General features: G+C 42.6%; 1 protein-coding gene across 1 annotated transcript; it reads left to right on the plus strand.

Annotated features, from left to right (window-relative positions):
* Positions 1 to 991: 991 nt before the first annotated feature.
* Positions 992 to 21,102, plus strand: map1sa (microtubule-associated protein 1Sa; the record flags this gene model as incomplete). Its single annotated transcript, XM_084436159.1, has 7 exons — positions 992 to 1,226; positions 7,224 to 7,325; positions 10,163 to 10,245; positions 11,018 to 11,158; positions 12,512 to 15,836; positions 16,257 to 16,480; positions 16,844 to 21,102. 7 exons carry the CDS (start codon positions 992 to 994, stop codon positions 16,997 to 16,999), a joined length of 4,266 nt encoding a protein of 1,421 aa, XP_084292285.1. The 3' UTR covers positions 17,000 to 21,102.
* Between the last annotated feature and the right edge of the window lie 2,908 nt (positions 21,103 to 24,010).

Here is a 24,010-nt window from a genome sequence, read left to right on the forward strand (position 1 = left end):
GGGTGTTGCTGAACCTTCTCCTGTTTGCTGCTGCTGAGGTGGGGATCGCTGGCTTTTGTGAAATACCCCATTAATTTGGTGATCTTTGTAAGGAGTGCAGCTTCTCTAGCTTCCTTTTCTTTGACTTTTTTACATTTTTGTCTGCCACTTAGTGAGAAGGCTGATTGTAGATAGATACAGAGAGAGATTAGAAATATTGCCTTTAATTATGCATGAACTCGTCAACCACATTGACAGAATACCGCTCAGCACTCAGCAGATCACGCGCCCAACCGACCCACGTAAATATGTAATCGGCCAGCCTAAAATGTAATTGGCTGAAACAAATCAAGCCAAAACAATTTCAATCATTTTTATTGGACATCCCCCACCCCTTCACACACACAGGCGGTAAATTGACTGGAGGAAAAATAAAAAATAAACATGATTGATTGCCACTTGCGCAAGACCCATCAATGGGCCCCCCTGGAGCTCTGGGCCCAGGGCTTCAGCCCCGTGAGCCCGTGCATTAATCAGGCCTTGCCTACAGTTAGGTCTAGAAGGGAGGAAATTGTTATGACACGACTCAGTCTCACTGAACCACAGAGGATTATGTAGCACTTTATTTACGACGGGAAAGAGGGATTGTAAAAGATGCGTGATCTGTGGTGTGGACGTTGAACTCATTCTGTTAAACTGCACCAAATTTGAGGGAGAAAGGAAGCGACTGCGGGATGAAATCCGAGAGGCAGGACGAGAATAGAGTCTAAGGGGGTTTTTGGGCAAGGTGAGGGGGTAGGGCTCACTTTTCACATTCTTGGGTGTTAGGGGGCTCCTGAAAAGGATATAAGATCTAGGATTTGACATGATATTACACAGTCTTGGACAGTAGGTGGCGGTATGCACCTCTAAGCTGGGTTGCGATCCGCCCAAAACCCAAAGAAGAAGAGAAGAGGTTCTTGAGTTGGTGGAACTCATCCATGGTGGAACTCATCCATGGTGGAACTCATCCATGGTGGAACTGGATGACAAAGGAGGGGCGAAGTCACGGGGGCGTCTCTTCAAATTACGTCTTTGCAAACTTTTCATCATGGCGTCCCAGCAAACGGGAGAGGGTGAAGCTATGGAAAGAGCTCGCCTAACATCTCAGCCACGTTACAACAACGACAAATACTCACTACTAGTCGTCGTGGGTGAACATAGTGGAAGCGGACTGGTTGACTACGTGGTTTCGGAGATAGAGAGAGGTAACATGAGGCTTTACTGTCTCTCTTTACTGTCTCTCTTTCTAATGCATTGAATATGCTGCTCTTCCTCATCATGACTTCACTCCTAATCTCGGTTGGGTTTATGGTGCGTTCGTTTGTGGTCGGAGGTGGCAAGTCGCAAGTGGCAAAATACCTACCTCCGACCTGTGTGCATTCGAGCTATATACCATTATATCACAGTTACCTAGTTATATCTATATACCATTATATCACAGTTACCTAGTTATATCTAGTGCATTCGAGCAACTGGGGGCTGAGAAACATATCCGAATTTGCGACGAGGAAGTGCGAGTTCATGCAGCGTTTTATTTAATCATTCCTAGTAGCAAGTCGCAATTTGCCACCTCCCAGTTATAAACGAACGCACCATTAGTGACTCGTGAGCTGCGTTAGCTGAATTAGCTCGATATTGAACTTTAATCATCCCGCAGGAGGGATTTGGGGAGTTTGAGCAGTGGGCGAGATGAGCCTACAGCAAATGTGTGAAATGCAGAATATACATAGTAGCGAATAAGCATAAAAAGAACAAGGAATGTTTTCATCCATACATCCACCCATACATACAGTGTAACATATGGAAGGGTAGTTAGCTGTTCCCCAGCACACCTAGCTCTCTCTCTCTAGCTAGCTCACATTAGCTATGCGCAGTTAACTAGCTAGTGAAATGTGGCCATTTAAAGAAGGTTCTTGGGTTAAAGCAGGTTCTTGGGTTAAAGAAGGTTCTTGGGTTAAAGCAGGTTCTTGGGTTAAAGCAGGTTCTTGGGTTAAAGCAGGTTCTTGGGTTAAAGAAGGTTCTTGGGTTAAAGAAGGTTCTTGGGTCAGTGTGAGATGAATCCTCAGTCCAGTTCATGCACACGTATGCTAGATATGTGTAGTTATGCTAGATGTGTGTAGTTGGTGCGGGAGTTAGCACAACTTAGCTGTCCCGTTAGTTTGCGCAAGTTGTTTGCAGTTAAGTGAGCTAGGCTAGCTAAGGGAGATGTAGCTAGCACACAGCAGTGGAGCTATGCATCATACTGCATTGCTTAGCTAGCAAAGTATGCTTATAGTCTAGCTATGCCTTTGAATTGAGCTAGTCTGCAAGTGCAGCTAACGTTAAGCACTGACGTTATCAAGAGCAAGTTACTTTAGGCATTAGCCAATGGCAAATAACTTGTTAATTGTTGCATATAATTGCTGGAACTATCCTTTTCTGTTTCTGAGTGGAGCATAGGACGAGGATTATGTTATTTGAAGTGAACCAATGTCTTTGTGATGGTAGAATGAGCTCAAGTATGTGCTTGAGTAACCAAGTGAAACGTGGACTATCTGGTGAAACACTCCTTATTAGAGCGCTGACAGTTGCGCCAAGAGGGAAGTCCCTATTGGCGCAACTTGTCAGCACGTCTGCCTCCCAAGCGGGAGACATGGGTTCAAATCCTGCTCTGGGCTACACTTGTACTTTTGTTGAATTACACAATTACATGCCTGTATATTTTATTGCATACTTATTTGCTGCTGCTCTTGCTGTTAACAGTAATTTAGTTATATAGCCTACACATTTGCTCTAGGGCTGGGTTCAAAAAAAATTATTAATAAATTCTGAATCCCAAAATCGATCTTTTATTTAATTAATGAATGAATAAATTAAGGAATTAATAGTTCATTCATTCATTCATTCATTCATTCATTTTTGGAAATCAGTATCGATACCCAGCCCTAGTATTGATGTGTTGCATAACTTGGCAGTCATGTAATTAAGGTTACAGCTTTAAAAAAAAAAAAAAAAAGGTTTTAGTAACACTAACTGATTCGATATCGAATCGAATTTAATCGTGATAATCGATTCTGAACCTTGTGAAACGGAATCGAATCGATTCTTGAAATTCGAATCGATACCCAGCCCTAATTTGCTCTGGTCCAGGGCGTTGGGGAGGCAGCTCTTGCTCACGCCCTGTCAGGAACCATATTCCATTCATTCTTTTCACTCAGTCTGCTCTTCAGTATCTACAGATATTATTTCGTTACTCACTGAAGTGAAGCCTTTTCTCCGAGGTGGCTTAACTTGCAGCCCACCACCTTTGATATAAACCAGGCCAGGTCCAGCCTGGCTTATGTGCGTGGTTGGCTTGTTTCTGTTCAGGACTGGTAGGATGGAAGCTAGTCATGCCACTGAAATAGCTGTGAATGGAAATGACATGAAATAATGTCTGATAAATTGTTGCCTGGACACATCAGTTCCAATTAGTGTTTCAGATTTTCCCGGATTTATCCAATTTTAATTCCCGGGAATTTTCTGACCTCTTCCCGGGTCATCCCGGGATTTCCCGTAGAAATTGGAAGTGCTTTTTAAAATTGGATTCATGCTATGTAGACAAATAAATGCAACAGAATAGTGATATTGTATAATAATGTATCACACGTTTTATTTATAAAAATCAACATGTGAAAACGAAAAAGAGCTCAAATTGGCAATTTAAAAGTAGGCTATGTGAAGAAAAAAAAAAAAACTTGCGCTCACATTGTAGGCTATACACTAGGCCTAAGCCCAAACATTTAAATGAACAAATTCCTATCCCATTTCGATTAGGCTATTTCACTTTCCTCTGTTATACAATTGCTCAAGTGTTGTCAGGTGTTGGTTCGAGTGTACAGTGGTGCAGAGTCAGTTGTCTATTGTATAGACAAGGTGCAAGGTGTCACGTGTTCACTTGTTGGTCCAGGGGGTGGAATGTGTGCCATTGTTATAATGAGAGTGAGGGCCTATGTATAGTACAACCAGAGTACTATAAATGGACAGTCTTCTTTTTCCGAGCTGCTGGTTGGCAGGAGGCTTCTTCCGAGCTACTCTTTGGCAGGCGGCAAGTGATGTCTTGAGCCTCATCATAACAGAAGTGAACATGTGACACCTTGCACCTTGTCTATACAATAGACAACTGACTGCACAACTGTACACTCGAACCAACACCTGACAACACTTGAGCAATTGAACACCTTGTCTATACAATAGACAACTGACTTTGCACTACTGTATACTACTGTACAGTATACTTGACGTTATGTAATTGCACTGCCTGTATCATGGACACAGTCATAGCCATCCATGATCAGATACTGGTGTCCATGGCCATGTCCAGTCCGGGTGGGGCTTGCACCTGAAGACCATCTTGGGGGGGGCTGACATCAGCGTTGCACAGCAGCTGACACCTGACTGGTGTTGCATCAGTGTTCTCTGGCCTCAACCACACCAGGCATCCCGTCATCAAAGCTGCAACAACAGTCCATGATCATGATGCTGAGCCCAGTTTCTTAAGTGAGAGGAGCACACACGCTTTCCTCTGTATTGTGACAGTATTACTACTTTTTAAACCCTTTATACACATTATTTGACCTTTCAATTCTCTTCACTTACATAAACAGACAGTGAGTGTGTGGTCTCTGAAATAATAAAGAAATATAATGTATAATTAACAGAAATACTTACACAAATAAACTAAATAGCCTAACTCAAATACTCATTGAATTGCTGAAACTGAACAAGAAACTATCTAAGCCTGTTACTGCCCACTGAACAAGGAACAGTCTATCTAAGCCTGTTGCTGCCCTCCTGTGGCTGAAAACGGTAAAAGCTCTTGTGGTAGCAACATAGAACTGCAGGTCAACAACGGGACCGGGCACATAGGGAGTAAGCCAGGGAGGAAACCAGGGAGTGACAACTACTGGACATTTGCTATCCTAGGTGCGCTGGCTTACAGCCACGCACAAAAAGCACTTTTACACTTAAATAGCACATATCCACTAGCCTGGCTTTGCCATCCTGATCACGTGATCTCACATTCTGTTTCTGTATCTCTACTAGCATGTAGGTCGGAGATGACATGACACACTTCCCATTTCCGACTTCCCATCTCCGACCATAATCAAACACAATGCACCAGCTAGCTTTATATCCATGTGTCGCTGCTAAATAACGTGGCTGTGTTTTCTAGAGAGCAGCAGCATCCCCATAGACTAATCTAATGCATTGCAAACATTTTGTGTTGACATTCTAGGATGCCCTTTATGGATGTCGCACCTGTGAATGCATAAGTCATTCGTGGCTGGCTGACCATAGATTACAGGCAGTCAAATACAAGCTTAACATTTGGAAATAATTAGCTAGCTAACCAGTTTGCTGGCATTTCGTTTTGAGAACAATCATTTGATGTGTTGCACAGCCAACAAGCAAAAGGGGGGGGGGGGGGGGGGGGTTGCTGAGAGCAATGCAAGTGACGCATTCCTTTTCCAGCATCGCAGATCTCAATCAATCAATCAAAGCTTTATTTGTATAGCGCATTTCATACCCAGAGGCAACACAATGCGCTTTACAGAGAACAAGGGAGGTGGGCATACGACCCACTCTCTACATATTCCAGAGGGAAGCAAAATCTAGCAGATTGAAGTGGCAGCAAACCAACAACTTTCTCCAATTACTTTTTGTCTACCGGCCAGAGTGGCATGTGGTCTCCTTAATTTAGCTTTCTCTCCAAAATCTAGGCTACATTTAGGCCTACCCACATTTGGCGACTGGCAAGTGTTCATTTTGGACCCTTCTGAGAAGTATGTTCACTATCCCCCATAGCCTGTGTTTAATAATGGCCCGTGAACTGTCCCCCTCGCGTGCTAAACTGAAGTGACTTGAACATGAAATGTTTTGTTATTCCACAAGCTGGAATGGATGGAAGACTGTCAATGATGATAACTAAATGAGTAATGTGTTAATATGATGGGCTTCCATATCATACCACACATATGTACTCCTGTAAGTTTCACTAGCCTAAAAAAAAAGATGTTGACGGCATGCAGTAGGCATCACATGATTGCAGTATCACGTTAATTATGATGTAATTGTTATGGTCACAGCCCTACAGCCCTTCTTAAATTGCAATATCTTATAGCACCAGAACACTGACTATTTATCGTTAGACTTGGACTAAGTTTATCATTTAAAGTGATCATTAAATCTTCATGCATGCATCAAACAAACATCAAAGCCTTCATGGCAGGGCTTGCCGGTAACCTGTCTTCATTCTTCACCCTCCATTTAACTAGGCGCTCAGTTTCTTCATCAGTCCCTTGCAGAAACGAACAATGATCCAGCGCTATCGATCACGGCTACTCATCACACTTCCCCATTTACAGCTCAGTTGTAACATGCCTATAACTAACTAGTTACCGTATTATTATTGGCCAACCTCTGGGTAAGTAGTACAGGCCCGTGGTCCTAGGATACAGTACATCATAATATCATTACATAGTGTATCAGAAGTCCAACTTGGCCAGTATCAGGAGTGACTGGTCCCATGGCGAGTGGTACGGTTTAAGACCTTAGGCGGCGTGCCCACCTCCTATATCCTGACCAGGGTTTTTTCTGGCTCAGAATGGGTCTTTGGGGGGTGATGCGCACTCAATTTTTGTGGGAAACCTAGGTTTTATGCCTATTAGTCTACTGGCATATATAATGGTTTGTCTAGGCCTATATTCTTCACTGTCTGACTGAGCTCACTTTTCAATCACGGGAAATCTCCCGACATGACACAAAATGGATATTAAGCCAAAATGTTTAAGATACTGATAGTTAATAGACAGGTTCTTGTTTACTAGTGGTCTAAACCATGGACAATGCAAGAAAGAGGGATGGGCTGCACTTGAAGCTTGACAAGCTATCAAACACACTTGGAAAGGATTTGAATTGCTATTTTTATTCTCAACCTTTAGCATTTTGGCACTGGTGATTTTCCTTTGGCTCTGGCTAAAATCTCTTTGGGGGATGCCAAAAAATCCTCTATGCAGGAAAAACCCTGTGGACATCTGTGTGGCCTGGACTCATTCCTTGGTCTGCCATTTACCTGGCTTGGGCATGTTTTACTGCTTTCAGTTTTATTTGAATGTGCTTTTGTCCTGACTGTGACCTTTATCTAACAGCCATGTGTGTCTGTGTGTGTTTACCTTTTATAGGCATCCGCTCGTGGGATGTGGACCTCGGCACCTGTAACCTGGACGAACAGCTCAAGCTCTTCGTCTCACGACACTCCGCCTTCTTCTCAGAGGAAGTCAAAGGTAAAGGGAAGAGCGTTTTTAGACTGTTCCCCCACTAATCCCGTAAATACGTTTTTTAATAGGGGTGTCACGATTTCGATTCGAAATTGGAAAATCTATCAAAATGAGCATTTGACTTCGAAACTTCGAAATCAAAAGCAGGTTCTCGATTCTCACAGTATTTTTTTTCTGCTTCCCATGCGCCAGCCAAATCGTGTGATGGGAGATGCGTAAAACCAGAATTGGAATCAGTTTTATTAGCCAGGTAGTTTTTACACATACTAAGAATTTATTTTGGTCAATTGGTGCCTAACACTGATGGAGACAACATTAGACCTGGTGCAAGGGCAAGATGGGACAGCCGTAATGAGCAGAGAAAAATACATAAAATGAAAAAATAAAATTAAATAAGTAAAGATGTTAACACTTGGTTAGGCTATATGGGTTAACTGCATCTTAAGGAAAGTATGGGGTATGTATAGGTAACGGAATCTATATTTAAGACCCTGCTTTGACGAGTAGACGAGTAGCCTACGAAAAGGAAACAATTTTTCTCCTTTCACACTATGGCAAGTAGCCTCTGGCGCACAATGGCTACACGTACAGAAAGGAGCAGGTGAGTGGAATGGGGAAATAAGACTTAAGCTTACTTGTAACAATCCATAATTAAAATAAACAGATGCAATGACTTCCATTATCTTTTATTAATATTAATATAGTAGTTGCAAAGCTCGGGACGAGCAGGTAGGTTGGGAGAACGGCCGGCTGAGAATCGCAAGGCCCCCAGTTCGATCCCAGCTCCCGGCAGTGTCGACGTGTCCTTGAGCAAGACACTGAACCACACGTGTGGCCCGGTGATGTACACCGCCCTGGACCTTTCTGTGCTGAGTTTGCACGTTCTCCCTGTGCTCACAAGGGTATCTTACCAAAGCACCCAACACAAAAAACATGCAGAAGAACAGATGGTCTTCAGTCCTGTCCCTGACCAGGACCTGGACTGAGCCCTTGGACTTGGATTGGCTGCTGGCATATGTCCTCTATTTCATGCGGGTACTGCAGAACCGTTCATCAGTTTTTGCCACAGGCTGTTGTTCTCACAACATTGAGAAGCTCAGCTGACTAGAGAATGAGTATTAGTCATCTTTTAACGATCAAAGGGAGAAGCAGTCAAGAAGAACATGGTTGGTAATGTTCAGAGTGAATTGCTCACGGCTAAGGCTGCCCATTAGGCAGTTCTGAGAGTTAAGACACCACACACACATATCACCTCATCTTCAAGATGCCCTTAGTTCAGTGCCAGGAAACAGTGGGACCCTTACACAGCTATAGTACAACTCCACATTGTCTTTTTCCAGGCAGATCAGGCAATCAGTTGGGAAAAAAAACATGGGTCTGCCTATGGCAATGGCTCAGTTTTGTAGCCCTAAACAGGATCAGACAACAGGCCTGTCGGTGACAGAAGGGTCTAAAGACAAAGGCTCATTATACCGCGTGTCCTCTTGGACAAAGACATCTGTCATTTATGAAGGGCACGAGTATATGAATTCATTTACTGATCTAAATTATGTTATGGGTGGCTGCGGTGCCGTCCACATGGTGTGAGACGCGGCTTTGTCCTGAATGTGTGATGTCAGTCGCGGGTTTTAACAAAGTCATGTTATCAAAAGACCACAGGGGCCAAAACCCTGCTTTCCCTCCCTGACTTTTCCTAAATGTGTTTGATACATGCTAACATTATAATTCCTATATGTATATATGGGGGTGGGGGTGGGGGGGGCTCTCCAGGGGTAAGTGGATGTTAATGATCTTGTTTTCTTAACACAACCTTCAGCTGCCTTTTTGTCACATCCACTTCCCCATAACCTTCTCTTCCCCATAACCTTTTCCACTTGTGTTAACCCTATACTGCTAAACCATAATACCATGTAATTACATGGCAGTTCCAATGAACGTACAATGTGAGCTCTGGCGAGTAGCAATACACTGACTTCCTACGTTACAAGCAATTATTGTAAGTCGCTTTGGATAAAAGCGTCTGCTAAAAGACTGTAATATGGTCTACAGGTGTTGCTGTGTAGTTACATAGTAATCGATGTACAATTTTAGCGTGAAGTATTACGCATCTCACCTGGGTATAAATCTGGGGCAACTTGATAGGTTATTATTTACCACAGCACTGGTAGCATGCGCCAGACCGTAGTCGGTCTACACAAAAGTCAGGACACTCAGTCATGGATGCTTAGAATAGAATAAGTTTATTCGCCATGTGTAACAAGTACGGGTACAGGAATATTGGAATTCTTGTAATCGCTTGTCCTTACAGTATCTTATCAGTGCTAATCAGTTCCTCATTCCTGTCCTAGGTACTCAGCTAGACATGGTTCAGCTAGACGAGGCTCCCAAACTGGCAAATAACTATTCTATTCATCGTCTAGCAGTCTCAGTATCATCCTCATCTACTTATCCTATCCGATTATGGATGACTATCTCTGTCCCTGATGTAGGCAGTGCAATCAAATAACGTTCAAGTATACAGTTATTTAGGTGTCTGCACAGTAAACAGTTGTGACAGTGTTGTGAGTAATATGTGTAATGGGTTTTGTATGTGCAATATGTTGTGGACAACGTGTTGTGTGTAGTATATGTATGTGAGACATGTGATGAGTTGTCCTCCTCTGTTTCTATGTATAGAGTTGATTTGTGCAGCAAACGAGTCCAAGACAAATTTCCCTGAGGGGACAATAAAGTATATTCTATTCTATTCTATTCTAAACCTTGTTAAACCTTGTCTTGCCTTTTCTATGTTTGGAAGCGGCAATTCTCCGATTTCTGACCACTATTTCCCTCTCTTCCTCCAGGCCAGAGGACGCTGCAACACAGTGGCGATGTCCTGGCCACTCAGGTGGTGGTGAACCCCGCTCATGATTTCCTCTGTTCTGAGGTGAGACATGGCCACAGCTTCACATTAATGATGTCACTTGTGAAATGAACAGGGCTGTCAATGGATTAAAACATTTAATCGAGTTCATCACAATAATAGACTGTGATTAATCATGATTTAAATTACCAGTTTAAAATACTAGTATTTACTTGTATTTTGGGGGGGTGTTAGGTTTAGGCGTTAACTGCATGACAAAGTGTTTAGGAGCCTGACATTCAGATTCAGGGGCTGGCGCCAGGCTAAGAAGAGGAATTAAAAGTAGTTGTTACGTAGCCTCAACTTGCTTCGGTGGAAAGGGATGTCATCACTGCAGTATGTGCACACAACTCTTTTTTTATCTAAATTTCCATCTGGAAGCTTTTTGAAACAAAATTCACCATGCCGAATGTGAACGTCTGCTGAATGTCCAATCTCAAACCAACTTTACCTCGGACCGTCGTGTTATCTCAGCGACTGTTTACATGGCTGAATTAGCGCATATGAAACACAGATAACTTAGCAGTGTTTCATATGCCTTGCAGTAAATCAGCCAGGTAAGCTTCATAGTATTAACTGTTGATGCAAAGTGCTGTCACTGTACAGGCTAGAGCAACACATTTTTGCTGTAGTGACCATGAGCTAGACTATACGCAGGTTAAAAATCTTTAAATTAAAGGTATGTAGAGACATGCTTGGGTATGTTGATGTTGGCTAGAACATTTAAGCGAAAGTCTATCAAAATTGATGCCAAAATCGATACAATTTTTTAAGACTCCCCTTTCTTTTTTACTAGGTACGTCGGCTTATATCTGATGTGTCTCATCACAAGCTGTTGGTTCTTGCTGGGCAATGTGTGGAGGAGACTGGAGATCTGGTCTTACAGGCGGGCTGCTTCTCTCTGAACGACTTCGTTCAGATATTTGCTGATGATGAGGTCAGTGACAACATCTCTCACAGGTTGTTTTTACTGTGTTACTGTATATATACTTATTTACTATGCTATCCAGTGTTTACCCTAAATTATTTTTCAGGCCTGGTGGTACGCATTCAGGGGGGGGACACGTTAAGTGAGGGGTCTGGGGGTCTTGCCCCTGGAAACATGTAATTTCCTGCATTCTGGTGTGGTGTGCATTTGTGCTGGATTAGCTTGTCTACTGATATCTTAGCTAGTTAGCTAACTTAGCCATAGGGCTCTGTCCAAAACACATAGCTACATAGTTACTAACATCAGGAAACAAAGACAAAAAATCTCATTATGTCCCGGCACAGTCTCATGAATCCAAAATATTTTTATTTCATCTCTCACTCCCAGTTAGGAAATGTCCGCTAGCTATGTTAAACTCCATTGACTTAACATTGGCGATCTAAAAGTCCACTATTGTTGGCATTAAAAATATAATATATATAAATTGGCCTGGCGGGGTTTCTAACCCTCATAATGCAGAAGGCAATTACCATTGTCCGTTTTAATTCCAGCATCCGCATCTGGAATTTTTGCAACAAGCTCCTATTATTACACCTCATGATATCAGTAGTAGGCCTATACCACAAGCGCTATGCAACAACCTCCTATTGTATACCTCATGATGTCAGTTATTAGGTAGGTCATTTTAGAATCATGTCTAATCATGTCATGACCTTACCTAATCAGACGAGACGTTACCTAATCAGACGAAACAAGACCTAGCGGCTACAACGTGAGCAACACCGCATTAGGGAATTTCAAAGGGCTCCCTTACCTCTAGGTGTGTGCATAGCCGGTTGCTTATTTTCAATCTATAAACTTCTACATTTACCAACTAAACTCGTTCCTGATTTCATTTTATTTTCATATTGCTGAATGTTTGGTTTGCAATGTCCAAGAATAGCATCACAAACAAGAGAAGAGGGATAGATATTTACTCTTTTTCATTCATGACAATCCAGCTGAATGGGGGGGGGGCAGAGGAGAGTGCTGTCAGGGAAGGTAATGCACAGGTGAGTGGGTGTTGAGAAACACCCAGAGGTACAGGACAAAGCACAAGGATAATCATGAGGCAGTTTCTGAGAATCTTTGAATGATCAGTAGGCTATACCTGCTCCCAATGAGTTAATATGCACACAAATATCAGGCAATGGAAGAAAATACATTTTTAAAATCCAAAAGGTTCTGGGAGGGATCCCCAGACCCTATTCCATCCTCCAAAATGTCAGTCATCTGCTGAATACCCCTTACTTTGAATGTTTGCTGTTATATGCTTTTTCTTATTTAGCTATATTTAATCAACAAATCTTATTGTTTCAATAGATTGGAGAACTGTTGGGCTCTACAGACCCAACACTAAAAGCTAGCCTCACACTGAGTTGGCCCAACTCAGAGGTTTGGAGGAACTCTGCGTTGGAGAAGCATAACCTACAGGATTTCATCGAAATCAAGACGAACCCACCCTCAGTTCTACCTGAAATGGAAGGTTTGCAAGAATTCACAGAATACCTGTCAGAGTCCTTGGAACCACAGTCTCCTTTTGACCTTTTGGAGCCACCGAACACTGTGGGCTTTCTCAAACTCTCTCGCCCCTGCTGCTATATATTCCCAGGTGGGAGAGGAGACTCTGCTTTCTTTGCTGTTAACGGTTTTAACATCCTGGTCGATGGGGGGTCTGATTCACGCTCCTGTTTCTGGAAGCTTGTTCGGCATTTGGACAGAGTTGACTCTGTGCTCCTTACTCACATTGGTGTTGACAATCTACCAGGTATAAATAGTCTTCTCCACAGGAAGGTAGTAGAGCTGGAGGAAGAACAGCTTGCTGGATCTCAGAACAATGAAGATTGGATGAAAAATCAAATTTCCCCTGAAATTGGGGTTGTTTTCCTTAATGCACCAGAGAGACTGAAGTCACTCGATGGTGATCCCAAAGAACGGCGGAGCTATGACCAGGTGGCACTAACTTTGCAGCACTTGGAAAGGTTGACAATCAATCCAGAGCCTCTTTGCCGTGCAAATGGTCTCAGCATTGAGCCAATTATCCTGTTTCAGAAGATGGGAGTTGGTTGTCTAGAGCTCTACACACTCAATCCAGTCAAAGGTAGTAAAGAACTTGAAGCCTTAATGGAGAGCTGGCCTGGCTGTGGGTCTAGCTTCAAAGGCTCAGACATCCCCTTGCCTTGCCTTGTCTCCATCTGTGCTCTGCTGGTTTGGCATCCTGCCAGTCCCCACGAGAAGATCATTCGAGTTCTGTTCCCTGGATGCACTCCACAGGCCAAGATCTTTGAAGGACTGGAGAAAATAAAGCATCTAGATTTTCTCACACACCCAGTTGTGAGTCTTGGGGATCTTGAAGCAGCCAAATCAGACAAACAACCAAAACGGGCAGAGAGTCGAGAGAGCCTTAAATCCTTGCCCAGGGACCCAAGACCCGCTAGTGCCTTGCTGAAGGATAAGCTTGGACGGGCAGATGCTAAGAAACAAGATGTGAAAACAAAGCCCAAGGGATCAGGTGAGAGTGCCCTTAAAGATGGGAAGGATGGGGAGAAGTCCAAATTGACAGATGGAGATGTTAAAAGGCTTCCAAAGCCAGAAAAGCCTGTAACTAAGAAGGAACCGTTAAAAGATGAAAAAAAGGAAGTGAAAAGGAAGGATGAGAAGGCCACCTCGACTGTTGCCAAAAAGGATGAAAATGTTGACAGAAAAAAAGAACTGGTGAAGAAAGAACCCCTTGGTACAAAACCAAAGAAAGAATTAAGACCAGATTCAAAGAAAGAGATGAAGAGGGAGGTAAAGCCAGAGGAAAAGAAAGCAGCAAAGCCTCCTCCTGTCAAGGATGTCAAGAAAGTGACAGCTGGACCTTCGCTTGGAAATACAGAGATGAAAAAGCCCGTAGGTAAGAACGGAACATTGAAGAGGGATGGGGCAGTGTTTAAGAAAGACTCAGTGTGTAAGGGGACAAAGGCCAAGACAGGTAAAAAAGACCAGGAAAGTACAAAGCCCTCTGCAGCTGAAGGTTATGGTGATCATTCTAAGATGTCGACACCAGAAGATATGACTGCAGAATTTGAACAGCTTAGCATGGAAAATGAGAATATGGCCCAGGACAAAGACTCGAGGACCGCTGTAGCTGACAGTGAAGAAATCAAACATAATTCTGGAAACAACTCTGAGAATGCGACAAGAGGAGACACAGACAGAGGAGATATGTTGGAAAGTCCAGAAAAGTTCCGCAGTATGGATACGCTTGCAAACCTAGAGAAGGCAACAGGTGCGCCTTCACCTCTTGCAAAGACTCCAAGAAGTGACCGCAGTGTAAACTTTGATCTCACACCAACTGAATTCAGGCTTCTTGATGGAGCACTGAGATATGGACAAGAAGATGCATGCGGCAGCTCAGACGAAAAGACTATAGAGTTGGTCTCCCCTGCAGACTCTGCACCAAATAGTGCAGGCCATACCCCATTCCACCAATCCCCAGAGGAGGATGCTCAGGGCTCTGGGGAAGACAGTAGCTTCGGGAAAGTACCTAGCCTTGGGTTTGAAGACTGCCACCAGATGGGATCTTGCAGGAACTCTGAGGTCAGCTCCTTGAAAGGGAACTCTACCTCCTCCCTGGACAAGCAATCAAGCTTCTTGACACTGAGTCCCTTCAAAGACACACTGCATGACATCTCCACCACCATAACATCCATGCCTGCTGAGGTTGGTTCCCCGCATTCAACAGAAGTCGATGAGTCTCTCTCTGTGTCTTTTGAACAAGTGCTCCCATCTATTGATGAGCCCCCTAAGGGAGACCTGGTGGACATGTCCTTTACAAATGGCCATCATGCAGACTCTGTCCCCAAAATGGCCATGTACTTACCTTTACGGACATCTCACAACACACGTCCACAAGGAGATGGCTCAGAGGAACATATCCATGGACTCATCCTTGAGGTTCCTCCTCATGACGTTGACCTCTGCCTGGTTTCCCCTTGTGAATTCCAGCATCCAAAGTCCCCAGAAAACCAACAGCAGCATTTATCTCCTGTACCAGCAAACAATAGCCCACGAGAATTCTCAGATGATAGTGACCACTCCCAGGATTTTGCAAAGCAACAGAACTATGTTAATAGTGATCGACACGTGCCACAAGGTCAGGATGAGACCCCTCCCACATCTGCCATTGATACCCTCCCTACAGCCTCCGATTCTGACGTACCTCCCGGAACTGAGGACTGTCCCTCCATCACTGCAGATATGGACTCCGATGAGGACTCTGGCAGCCTTTTCCCACCTCACCATCCACATGACCTTCCAAGCACTCACACCTCTCAAAGAGGGGCACAATATTCCTCTGAGGACCCTCCTCCTGCCCCAATAAAAGACCTGCCCCCTCTGCCACCCCAGCATGGTGCCTGTATGGCTGACCATGATGCTGTGCCACCAACCAAGAACCCAAAGGGCACTGCTGTGAAAACCAAGAAACCAGCTGGAGTTGCAGCGAGATTTTCATCAGGTAATACTACATCCCAGACTACCAAGACCAAGGTTGGCAGCACTACTGGGACATTAAAGGCAACCTCAAGCCTCGACACTAGACCTTCGTCCCGCACCATCGCTAGTGGCCCCAGACCAGGAACTGCAAAGCCACCTCCCTCTTCATGTAAGAGTTGATATATTATAGTTGTATTAATTGAATAATGATATACCAAGTATTTATCACTAGGTTTGCAAAATTCCGGGAATATTCACACATTTATGGGAATTAATGGGAAGTAACAGGAATACATCGTTTTCCAGTTTATTCCTGTTAATTCCCATGCGCCCTGCGCAATGCGTGCAAATTGGCTGCCGCTGAGTGGTTGGGAAACATCAAGAATAGTCATGCATCTTAGCTTGCATAGTTTTAGAAACATCTAACTAGCACTTGTAGAAACTTGGGAATCCTGTTTTTAGACTAGTCGTGTAATCGGTTACAAATCACCGTCTAGTCGTCAGTGAAAATAGTCGCTGCGCACATCCCTAGCATATACACAGTAGTGTCTTCATGTCATCTTTACTTACTCTGTTATGCGACCTGCAGGTTCTGCTGGTAGTAAGGCAAGTGCAGCTGGAGCTTCACCAGTCTATCTGGATCTGGCTTACCTTCCCTCTGGCTGTGCCTCTGCCACCATCGATGTGGAGTTCTTCAAACGTGTGCGTTCCTCCTGCTACATTGTCAGTGGCAATGAGCCCCTCAAGGAGTCTGTCATGATACCCATTCTAGATGCTTTGCTGGAGGGGAAGACAGCTTGGCCCAATGTGCAGGTAAGCCATGTGGTGTGTTACAGGTAAATGCATGTTAGCCGTGGGAGATGTTCAAGAGGGAGAAAAATACTGCATAAACTACTTCTCTAACAGTTTAACTTTATATTTCAAACCCAATCTAATCGTGAATAAATGTTATTTCAGAATGTTATTCATTGCTTGATCAGTCGTCATCTCTGTTTAAGCATTCATACCATTTTGAATCGATGATATTACCCAAGTGTCACGAGAGTATCCTTTCCCCTTTAGAGTAGCCATCTTTTGGCATAACAAGTTAGTGCTACATGTTAATAAATGCATTTACATATCAACTTGTATTTTCCCGTGGTTTCCTTTTTAATGCTACATACCTTTTTTCCCCAGGTAACCCTGATCCCTACCTTTGACTCGCTGATGATGCATGAGTGGTACCAAGAGACCCATGAGAGACAGAGGGAGCTGGGCATCACAGTTCTGGGCAGCAACAGCACTGTGGCCATGCAAGAGGAGACCTTCCCTGCCTGCAAAGTGGAGTTTTGAGTAAATGTAAATTAAGAAGCTAAATATTCCGGCCCTTTCCCACCCATAAAGTGTCACCGTCATTGGGTATTGTGCATAGTTTGATCTGGTCCCTTCTATACGCGGCATGTATTGCACTCCAATTCACATTAGACCATGTGCTTTTCCGCAAACTAAGCAATTTCAAACATTATGACACAGAACAATGGCATTGTAATAGAATGGGGACCTGAGTCGTGGTGCCGTTTACTCTTATACCTTACAGCGGTGGAACGTGGCGAAAAGGGGTTGAAAAACAGGTTTAAAAATGGACATACTGTATATTATAAAGTATTTGAGATGGCAGAATTCTGATTAGTAAACTACACGTCGGAATACATAATATACATAATATACGGTAGAAAAACAGTTGATGAAAAGCATTAAATTGTCCACCCTAGAGTGAACAGAGCAGATATACAATTCAGGGTCCCCCCTTGGAAGAACACTACCCTATTCTATCTAGCTAGCATAACTAGATACAAGTAAAAACTTGGATAGCTACAAGCTTAATGCTACAGAAAATGGTGGGTGTATTCAATTCAGAAGAACAGTGACTCCTAACCACAGAATAGGATGGTCTAAATATAGAGCCTGTTCGATGTAGCTTGATCTCAGGTTGAATAACGATGTCCAAGCAGTTGTGTGGTTTTGTCCCTGGATCGACAGATTTCTTCTTGGTACTGTGCAAGCGTTTTTTTTTTCATACAGCCCAATTATCTCCAAATCTCCCACTGTTAATTGCTTGTTGATAAAATCTGTGAATAGCTGTAATTTATACATTTTTATAGTTTAAAATTAGGTAAAGCTTCCTACGCTTAATAGCGCACTTAACGCTCAATAGCTAACTCTTAACATAATTGCGCAACTGACGGTTATTATTATTCCGGTTACAGCGACAGCCCTACTTGCCACAATTAATTTTTCCCATTGCCAAGTACATTTTGCTTTGTACATGAAAAAAAACTATGCTTGGTGTCTCATTAAAAGTATAGTCTTCTCTTCTCAGGAGGTCATCTACTTTCTAAATCCAGAGTTCAGAGCTTGAGGTGTTTAGGTGGCTCTTTGGGTGATTATTCTTAGACCCTGTAGAATGAGCAGATCCATTATGGTGCAGTATTTTTTTTTATATATATATTGATGTTTTCAGTACATATTTTTTGTCCTATAGAAGTTTTTTTTATATTAACCTATTTTATTTCAATAATGAATAAATACTTACGTTTTAGACCAAACAAAAAGAAGAAATTAGATGTTTCAGGGAAATTAAAAATTAAAAAACAAAAATTACTGTTTACACCAAAAATACAGAAATACAAAAGTTAAACTAACGTTACCTAGTAGAGACGTAAAACGAGAAAGACAGAGAAAATATAAAAATGTAAAACTACACAAGACATAACATGCTTGAGAGAGGTGTGTTTTCTTTATCTAAAACTCCCAATATTTTCAGAAAATAAAGACATAATTAAGTAGGATCTTGCCTAATGTCTGGGCAGATAAAATGTGATCTTGCTCACTTGCGGGTGTAGTCTTGCTTTACATACATAGCATAGGGTTGTCCAGTTTGAATATTTGCTTGCAAGGGCAAATCACCTTGCTAACAATGAGCAGTTCAATCTAAACATTAATTAGCAAGTTACTATAACTACTAGCTTCTGAAAAGTAGTGTCAATAGTCGGCTAATAAACGAAGAGCAGAGATGTCATTCTCCTAACATCTCTCCTTTGCTATATCAGAGCATGCACTATGACCTGTTATAACAACTCTCCTTAGCTATATCAGAGCATGCACTATGACCTGTTATAACATCTCTCCTTTGCTATATCAGAGCATGCACTATGACCTGTTATAACATCTCTCCTTAGCTATATCAGAGCATGCACTATGACCTGTTATAACATCTCTCCTTAGCTATATCAGAGCATGCACTATGTCCTGTTGTGACTGCGTGCACTTCGAGAGGAATATTAAGGTTGAGACTGAATCGATTGAGACTGAGGACTAAGGCGAAGCCGTCTTTCTAAATTACAAGTATTTGCCATATTTCATGAGCCTGAAGGATGTGCCAACCATTTCTGATACACCTTCAGTATACACTAATAAACTAGCTTTTTGAGAAGGGTTTACCACAGATATGAGTTACTTTTGGACCATACAAAGGAAATTGGTCAAGAAGACTAATATAATTTATTGTTTTTACTGTGTGGGACCACTGCATATCACAAACGCCCCAAATGAGCGGGGTGATACTCGCCTGAGCTGATGAAAAGACAAGGAGGTCATTGTCCCTTTAATGACAAGCTAGACAGCGCATGTGCTTGTCAGAATGTGCATACAGGCTAGAGGTGTCTTCCTCTTTTACATCTCTGGTGGGTGAGTAGTTGGTTTAAGTCTACATTAGGGAAGTAAAAAAAACCTTCATCCAAATCTTAGAGGGGGAAATGGTTATTACTATATTACTTCCCAAGTGAGCCACTTTAAATTCAAAAAAGAGAAAAGTGAAGAAATAACAAATATATCACCGTTCATGTATACACTTTTATCCGTTTTGGCTTTTGTATGTTTATTTGCTGTAGATGGTAGAAGGCTGTTTTATCTGTAAATGTCCAGTCTCTGCCAGAGCACATTGGGTCCAAACGCATGTCAGCACTGTTTGCTTTACCACCTAATTTTGCCAAATATTTGGCGCTGTTATACCCGTATACTGATTTACAGTGTGAAGGAAGACAATGTAATGTTATTTCAAGAAGGATTATGCAATAATTCACTTTTGTGTTCACTTGACTTATTTCTAGAGGAATCATTGTTTGAAAATGATCTTTGTTTTCATCCATGAAGTTTAAAACACACCAACCCAACAGTCGGCTGAAAACAGAGGTAGTCTCACCTAAGAGCCTGTCATTTTGGTGTGAATACCTCATCAGCCAATGGAGGTGAAACGGAAACTTTCTGAACAATTCAACATTTAGAATTGGTGTTGGCCATCGGTCAAACTGAGCCCGTCAGTGTTGCACCCAACTTGGTTGAAGCAGTTATCATTAAAAAATAATTCCCAAGCTCTATTAAGACTCTTTTTAAAGTATCAGTTAATGATTTATGATTAATGTACTTTCAGAGTCAGACTTCTCTTGATTATGATGTTGAAGACATTTGTTTAGAAGTATTACTGTACTTGCTGCTGGCGCCAATTTCTTTTTTTTTGGGTCTCATTGAGATAAAAAGCTCTGTTTCAAGAGTGACCTGGCCAAAATAGCAGCACACAGTTTCAGATAAGTTCCAACCTCAAACATAAAAGCATTACAAAGTACTAAATACTAAATGGTGACTGTTTTTTTTGTCAAACGAAAGTTTAGGTATTTGAAAACTCATCAGTTTCACAGGAGCAAATTCTGTCCGACTAGCCAACGAGTGGTCAGCTAATGTTCAGGTTGGTGTGTATTGGGCTTTACATCTTGACATTGTCTATTGATTTCATGTCTATTGATTTCATGAGCTGATGGCATATTGCCTAATCTGTATGTATTTTATTCATCTTCCGTTATAATATCTGAACACTGGTTGGGAGAAGTCAAATATTTCAAGAATTTTATTTATTTGTCTCTAAATTATTAAGTGCTTTTTGTTTTTCAATCAGTGATTTGATTTGGATACTCTTATTGCATCTTGTGATATTGGCAGTATGTCTGGTCTGGCTTATTTCATACCTACAATGTATTAGCTCTAATGAAACGATTGAAGGCAGTACCTCCATTGAAGTCATGTGTTTGACTCTGTTTGTCTCCCCCTTGTGGTACTGTATGGGATATTTCTTGACCAAGCCACATACTTTCACCCCATGAATACTTGCGTTTTCTGTTTGGCCTTTTAACACAGTTAAACTGTAAAAATGCACATTACTTTGTTACATGATGTCTGTGCTCTATTATTATTGAGCACTGTCCCTTGGGGAAAGTCCAGTGCGGTGGCTAATTGTTTTGAATTCCACTCAGTCTCTTATCCTTATCCCAAGGCTGGTAATGCTCCTGACTTGTGGATCCCAAGAATGTCCATACAGTACAAAGTAGTGAATACTGTCCAGGCTGTTGGGGTTGGAGGAAAATTGATTGTTTTGGCTCCTATAGTGATTTGAAATTAAATAAATATTGGAAGCAAAATGGATGTTTCAAATGTTCAAAAACAAAACCGACACAAATGGAGAATTCTCAGTAGCCTATTATGCGGTTCCTTCATCTCTAGCAGGCTTGATTACTGCAATGCTCTGCTTTCTGGTCTACTTAAGAAAGCTATCAAAGTTGTGATGACTGAGGGTCAATTTAGGATTGAGGGCCACCCAAGAAAATAAAAAAAGAGATAACACAACATAATTCCCAAACGGAATAATTCACTTTATTTGCCTAACTAATCATAGATACCGGTGAAGTGATCACGCCACCTATACGAGTTCATTTTAAGATTAATCAAACATTTAGTTTCGATTGCTGGCGATTTCGACCGTTGGCCCTTCAAATTAGAATGAGGAGGCATTCATCTTTAGGAGCGCAGAAGGAGGAGAGCAGACACATTCACACTTGGGTACCAGCGCAAATTTAGCCGACGTATTGTCTGGCTGAAGAGGTCAATAGTCTTGCATTCACACCTTGAATGCACAAGAACGAGAAGAGCTGGTGCCTTTTTATCTTTGGAAAAGAAGGAACATGATCAGGGTTAGGGGTTAGATCACTAGACAGTCAATGTAGGCTAATTCAGGGGAGAATAACCGCTGTAAATAATCAGTTGGTCCTAAGGTAGGCCTACTGTTAACGACAGCCCCAATTTCAAAGAATAGATGCTCCAATAGCCTGTTTGTGTCCCTGTCCGACTAGGGTTTGTGTTTGGTAGTAGCATCTTCCACCGGCCAGTGGAGAATGGACACACGGCCAAACTTACTTGATACCGACACGGCTCCCCAACTTTGTCCATCAGCTTCCACATCCCCCACATCATCGGGAGAATATCTTCATGTAATCAGACTACTCATCTTCCGTAGGCGCTACAGGTGTTGGTGCAGTGACCGTTGCAGCGTGGTGCCCACTGCCCAGGTGGACCAAAGTTATTTTTTTCATCAATAGCTGTAGCACTAGTATGAACTTAGTTTTGATACCTGGCAATGAATCGTCCATTCATCTTGCTGAAGGAGGCATTCACACCTCCCTGGTTATATGACCCTCGTTCGCGGGGGTCTACGCGAGGGTCCGCGCGGACATCCGCGTGCATCCAATTTGTTGTGTAGTGCATAGGTCTACTTGTCCGCGCGCCCTGTGGTATCTTCAGTTCTTAACTTTTGGGTCAAAAATACTTCAGGAGCAAAATGCGGTCAAATCAACAATTTATTGAGCATGCCTCACAGGTCAAATCTTCGGCAATACTAAAGTTATTTTACGAGGTGGCGAGCTTATATCTTGGCTTCAGGCCAAGTATCACATGACAAAGACATTTGCATACAAGGGATGTACATTAACACAGATCTGCTTGTAATTGGTCAACAGGTCACTGAGCTCTGCCCCCCTCCGGACATGGGGGCAATTTCTATGCTATGAGAGCAGCAACTGCCTTGTCCTCCACGCGGACTACAGAAGCAGTAGTTTATAAACAACCAAAGCTTTGCTTGCCTAGTCTGGTTTGTAGCAGCTGGCCCGTGCGTGGAAACGGGCACATCCAAAGTGGAGCTGATGGATGGACTAGGGTTTCGTTTGCGGCGCTTAATAGCCTACCTGCACCAAAAAAAATAACACTGGATGAAGGGAGCAGAGCGCAGCCAAAATATAAAATCTGTCTAAATAACTAGGCCTATTATTATTTATTATAAACAGATTTTTCGATGTTCAATTGTCGTGCGTGATGGGGAGACGCCGCATCTTTCACATGATCACATAGCCTGCACACGCACGTAGGAGCCTGCACACGCACGCAGGCTACGCACCCGGGCAGCGACACACCCCTCTTTGCGTTGCCCAGCATTTTGAACGTGGTGCGTTTACAGGACAGGTATTTCTCGCTGAATTGCCAGTTGTCAAGTCGAGGTGTGCTAAATCGTGTTTCGGTCACACCAAACAGCACGGTGGAGAGGCTACTTCCAAACGCCTGCAACGGCTCTTAAAACGTGAGCAGAAAGATGAGTGTAAAATGGACTGAGTTGTGGTGACAAACGCTGCGAATTTCTAGGTGGGTGCAGAAAGGCGGGCATAGCACACAGACGACTTCACTTTATCGGGATATTTTCCATAATAAGGTGAGTTTTTTTTTGTCCTTATAAGACTGCCCAGTCCGAGGAAACGTGCTCTGTCAAGAGTAGGCTAGTCATATTTTTGAAGGGGATTTGCAGTCGTTTGGAAAGAGCGTGATGCGCAATTAAGCAGGCTACCAGTTTCTCATTCCTTTCTCTAGCCTATATGAAAGGTAATTCAACACATCAGGATTTAGTTAATTAGCGTAGGCTACTTTACATTGGTTAAAAAAAGGCATTCCCATGCATCTTGATTCCTGATTGCATGGTAGGCTATAGCCTAAAGGCTATAAACCATGTTTGGTATACATGAACATATTGCTACCATTGATTTGAGGAATGGGTAATATGTTAATTGTCAATCATCTTTTCACAAGGAAGGCTACGCGCCCTGCCTATTGGTATTGATGGTCCGGCGTTAGGTTGGAATCAGACCAGCAGTTTTGGCCACACGCTCCAAGCTATGTGATTGTCATTGATCAGTCCATAGAGATAGTACCCATGTCATGGAGTCAATTAACTGTAGACTTTCTGTATTTCGGCTATAGCAATCTTACTGAATGTGCGGTTCCTCAAGCCTAACTCAGCACGGCTGTTCTCATAACCAACAAGCTTTTAAGCATAATTATGAAAAATTGAACATCTCCAATCGGTATTATTGTATAACAAGAAGCCTAATTAATGTCAGCTCAAATCTGGATGTTTCACAGCCCATCAACTTAAAGCGC

This window comes from Borostomias antarcticus (genome assembly GCF_949987555.1).
Source record: "Borostomias antarcticus genome assembly, chromosome: 3".
Taxonomy (NCBI): domain Eukaryota; kingdom Metazoa; phylum Chordata; class Actinopteri; order Stomiiformes; family Stomiidae; genus Borostomias; species Borostomias antarcticus.